At 61.6% G+C, this 4,656-nt stretch overlaps 1 protein-coding gene across 1 annotated transcript in view; it reads left to right on the top strand.

Moving 5' to 3' along the window:
* The window catches only part of TPCN2 (two pore segment channel 2), a 41,559-nt gene that overhangs the window by 2,516 nt on the left and 34,387 nt on the right, over positions 1-4,656 (top strand). The window contains 3 exon segments of the mRNA XM_017515902.2: positions 3,080-3,144; positions 3,788-3,864; positions 4,251-4,428. Of these exon segments, the coding sequence (XP_017371391.1) occupies positions 3,080-3,144; positions 3,788-3,864; positions 4,251-4,428 (320 nt within the window).

Genomic DNA, 4,656 nt, shown 5'->3' with positions numbered 1-4,656 from the left:
TGTTGACCAGGATGGTCTCGATCTCTTGACCTCGTGATCCACCCGCCTCGGCCTCCCAAAGTGCTGGGATTACAGGCTTGAGCCACCGCGCCCGGCAGAAAATCATGCTCTTACTGGTTATGAAAAAAGAGGACAAGGGATTGCTGTAGTGTAGAAGCTTTAAGAGCAGTAGTGAGTGCTGATGACCGGCTCACTCAACAAAGCACTCTAGCTACAGTAAGACATTCGATTTGTGCTTAGCTCCTGTGGGGTGGGGTCCGTGAGGACCTGGAGCACTAAGAGGTTAAGGGACTTGCCCAGGGTCACACAGCGTGTTGGTCAGGGCATGGCTTGTGCAGCCTGGACCCTGGAGCAGGAGGGGAGCGGGAGCTCAGAGCCAGGTGCTGCGGCACAGAGGCTTGGGTTAGGGAGCCGCGTCCAGGTCTGGAGTGCTGGAGGCAGCCTCCCAGCCCCTGTTGTCCTCTGTGCCCTGCAGAACCCTCCAGCCACGGGGGGGTGACGGTGTGTGGACAGGTGATTGCTTCCCAGGGTGTTGGGCTCAGGGGTGGATGAGCTGCCCCAAGGGAGTCCCTGGACTCACAAATTGGGGGATGGTGTTCCTGGCAGAAGCAGCAGCCTGGGTGAAGGGCTGGGGGTTTTGGAAAGTGTGGCGTTGGCAGAGCCAAGTTCAGAATGAGTGGCACGGAGGGCTGAAAGGCAGGAGAGGGGTGGGCCGGAGATGCGGAACCTGCGGGTTAGGCGGGAGTGTGGGCCTGGAACAGGGGCACCCAGGGGAAGCTGTGGGTGCTTCTGGGTATTTGGAACAGGATCCTTGGGCTGCTGCAGGGTGGAATGGAGGATGGCCAGACCTAGAATTTTACACACCAGCAACCGGAAATCCAGGTGAAATGGAGCCACAGGTGCTGGGCGGTTCTGGCTGCCTACCGCTGAGGCCTGGGATGGCTGGTTAGGTGGGCCTGAGCGCCTTCCGTGGTCCTGGGGCTGCAGTGAGCCAAGAGCTCAGCAGCTTGTCTTTTCTGGTCTAAGGAGCTTGTATCACTAGATCTCTCCTGGTAGAGATTTTGTCTTTTCCCAGGGAATTTGGTGAGGTGGGGCCTCTCAGGTCACCTGCCGCACTGGCTCCCCTCAGGGCTGTTCATTGATTCATGGATAAATCAGCTTTGGGTGCTTGAGTTCTGGGCTCTGCAGATATAGCCGGGAACAGCAGTGTGGCTTCTGTTCACAGCGACCTCAGGACGCACTCGGGACAGAAACAGTAGCCACTTTTAGAGCTTCCCTGGGGAGACATTCGGTGTCCCCAGGGTGGGTCTCATGGCTGTGTGTGGGCGCCAGAGCTGCAGGGAGGGAAGGCTCTTGCTCCCAGCGAGGCAGCAGGGCCAGGCAGAGCCAGGGAGGGGTCTGCGTTCCTGCATCCATCTGGGGCCACCCCACATCTCTAATCGGTCCTGGGCCCAGCATCCTCTACCTCATGTCCCCAGGCACGAGCCCCACAGACAGGAGCAGCTGCCTCCCCAGGGACCTCCACAGAGTCGGCCTCGTGGCCTGGAGCCCTGCCCAGCACCTCCCGGGCCTCTGCTGCTTCCTCCCAGGTCACTGCCTGGTCTTGGTGCAGCTGTGGGCCTCGAGGGGCAGGTGTAAAAGCAGAGTCTCAAGTGAAAAAGCAGCTGCTCTCCCTCTCCCTGGAAAGTGTCAGCCTCCCCAGGCTTCTCAGTTGCTGTGGTTCTACCTTCACTTGCTGACAGGCAGCTCTGAAGCGAGGCCACAGAGGTGGCAGGTGCCTGCGATGTGGGTGGGCAGACTAGACCCCACCGTGGTCAGTGGGCAGAGGTGTCGTGTCTGCCATGCAGGTGGGTAGCGCAGGTCCCCTCACTGTGCTCAGTGGACAGAGGTGGCAGGAGCCTGCCATGCTGGTGGGTAACCCAGGCTTCCTGCTATGGCTCAGTGGCTGACCAGGTGCGCCCACTGGCTGCTCCTTGGTGGTGAGGGGCTTGTGAGCAGGCCGGGATGCAGGGCCTTGGCTTCTGTGCCACCTGACTTTTCCTGAAGGCCACTCCTAGTCAGGAGCCACTGCCAGCTTGGCACAGGCCTGCCAGGAGGCTCCACCCACTTGTGCTGTTGGTAAAGGGGGGCCACCCTTCAACACGAAGGCATCAGCAGAGGCTGGGGGACTTCGGTGTTCCATGGCTCTGACCCTGGGAGTGATTTGAGTGGGCTTGCCTGGCCCATGGGCCGGGCCAGTGAGGGGATGGGACCTTGTAGCTCTCAAGAAGCCTCACAGTGGTACCTTCGGGTTCTAAATGCCAATTTTCTCTGTCAGTGTGGAATCTGAGGTCTGGGTTGATGGGGGTAGGCAGGGCACTGGGTGTGGTGTCCTGGCTCATGAAGGCCGTGCAGGAGCCAGGGTAGGGCTGGACAGAGGAGGGGTGACAGCAGTCCCGTGTAGTGAGCATGCTTGGGGACCCTGGCAGGGGGCTCCTGCACTCCCGTGTTGGACCTCACAGTACCCTCTGGGGAGCCGAGTGAGTGACTGTGAACAGCCCCACTTGACGGAGGAGGAGCCAGCCCCAGCCTTCCTGCCAGCCTGTGGAAGAGCCGGGCTCTGAACCCCAAGCCTAGTGCCAGGGCGCTGCAGGACGCACTGCTTCTCATGGGCTTGCTGCATGTGTGTTGCACGTGGAGCTGCCCTGCCTGGGCCTGGCTGGGTGTGTGCTGCACATGGAGCTGCCCTGCCTGGGCCTGGCTGGGTGTGTGCTGCACGCGGAGCTGCCCTGCCTGGGCCTGGCTGGGTGTGTGTGCTGCACGCGGGTGGAGCCGCCCTGCCTGGGCCTGGCTGGGTGTGTGTGCTGCACACGGAGCTGCCCTGCCTGGGCCTGGCCTGCGTGTGTGATGCCGAGGCACCTGCCTGGTTTGGTCCCTGCCCTGGGCAGGCATGGTTCGGCCCCACTGCTGGGTGGAGGCATCTCTTTACAAACGGCCTTGGGAAGAACTGCAGCCGGCATCTTTCCTTGATCACGAGGTTCCTGCAGAGTGAGGCCATGTCATCCTGCTCGGTCACCTGATGTGTCCCCTCTGCCTGCAGGTGCCGCAGCCCAGTGGGACCTCTGCATTGATCAGGCTGTGGTCTTCATCGAAGATGCTATTCAGGTTGGTGGCACCTGCTCCCTGTGGCTGGGCCTGGGTGGTGGCCGCCCTCTGATTGGCTCGCCGTCCAGGGGTGACTGACAGACCAAGGCCTCGGATGCTGGACTGTAGGTGGAGGTAGCTGAGGGCAGGGCCTCTGGGCACAGCGCTCCCTCAGTCCCTGGAGGACTTGTCTTCTGCATCCTGCAAGCGTTTGCTGCTTTGATGCACCGTGTTCCGAGGCCTGTGGTGGGCCACCCCATTCTAGGTCCTGGGTGGGTGGGGGCATCCCGGAGGGTGACATGGCTGCTCGGGGAGTGGGAGGGCCAGCCCTGCACAGAGAACAGAGCGCCTCGCAGGCAGACCGCGGCATGGCCGTGCCCTCAGCAAGTGTTCCCTGAGTGTTTGCTTGCACACCCACCCCGCCCTGGGTGTGTGGCCTGAGAGTGCTTGTCTGTTGGCCAAACCTCATGGTTTGTGATGGTGTGGGCCTGCTGGGTCGTGGCCGGCCATGTCCACATGCTGAAGTGTATCCTGTGATCCACAGCCTGAGGCTTGGGCCTGTTTGAATGAGGACAGGCACCTCGTGTGGCTGTGTGTGTGGGGCTTGGGTCCAGGCACACCCTGCACGCAGCCCGTCATGCCTCGTGTGACTTTTCACTTCCAGTACCGCTCCATCAACCACCGGATGGATGCCAGCTCGCTGTGGCTTTACCGACGGTATTACTCCAACGTGTGCCAACGGTGAGAACGCACCCATGCAGAACTCAGGGTTCTTGCCGGCTTGCATGGTGGGGGGAGGCTGGCCCCCGAGTGGGAACCACACCTGATCTCAGGGTTCAGGCAGGCTCCCTTCCTCACATAGTCGGGGCCGCTACCGTCACCCTCTCTGGAAAGGAGCCCTCCTCCCTTGTCAAAGGAGGGCTCCTTTGACAACAAGGTTTCATTTCTGGAATGCGGGGTCAGCCCTCGGCAGTGGAGCTCTGAGCAGATTCGTGATCTTCCCAGTCACGAGTGTCCATGCTCAGGCCGTGCCAGCTCCTGTGCTTCCAAACGGAGAACTGCTGATCAGACTCTGGGCCCCGGGGGCTGCTGGCTCCTGCCTGTTCATGTTTCTGTCCCTTTGCCAGGACTTTGAGCTTCACCATCTTCTTGATCCTGTTTTTGGCTTTTGTTGAGACCCCGTCCTCGCTCACCCGCACGGCGGACGTGCGCTACCGCGCAGTGCCCTGGGAGCTGCCCTGCGGCCTGACTGAGAGCGTCGAGGTGCTCTGCCTCCTGGTCTTTGTGGCCGACCTCTCTGTGAAGGTGAGGTGGGCACCGGGCCCCCACACGCTGCCCTGGCCTCCCAGTGCCTGGCCGCTGCTGTCCTGGTTTATTGCTGGTTCTCTGGAGCAGGCTGCCTTTCCCCAGACTTTGCACTTTGACCTGCTGAGCAAAACACGGGTTCCTGGACAAGCATGTGCTTGAGGCAGAGGCTGTGCCAGCCCTCCTCCGTCCAGCGCGCGCACTGAGGCCGTGTGCCAGCCCTCCTCC

This window comes from Cebus imitator, unplaced genomic scaffold (assembly GCF_001604975.1).
Source record: "Cebus imitator isolate Cc_AM_T3 unplaced genomic scaffold, Cebus_imitator-1.0 Scaffold564, whole genome shotgun sequence".
NCBI lineage: Eukaryota > Metazoa > Chordata > Mammalia > Primates > Cebidae > Cebus > Cebus imitator.
This window is presented reverse-complemented; position numbering and strand designations above follow the sequence as displayed.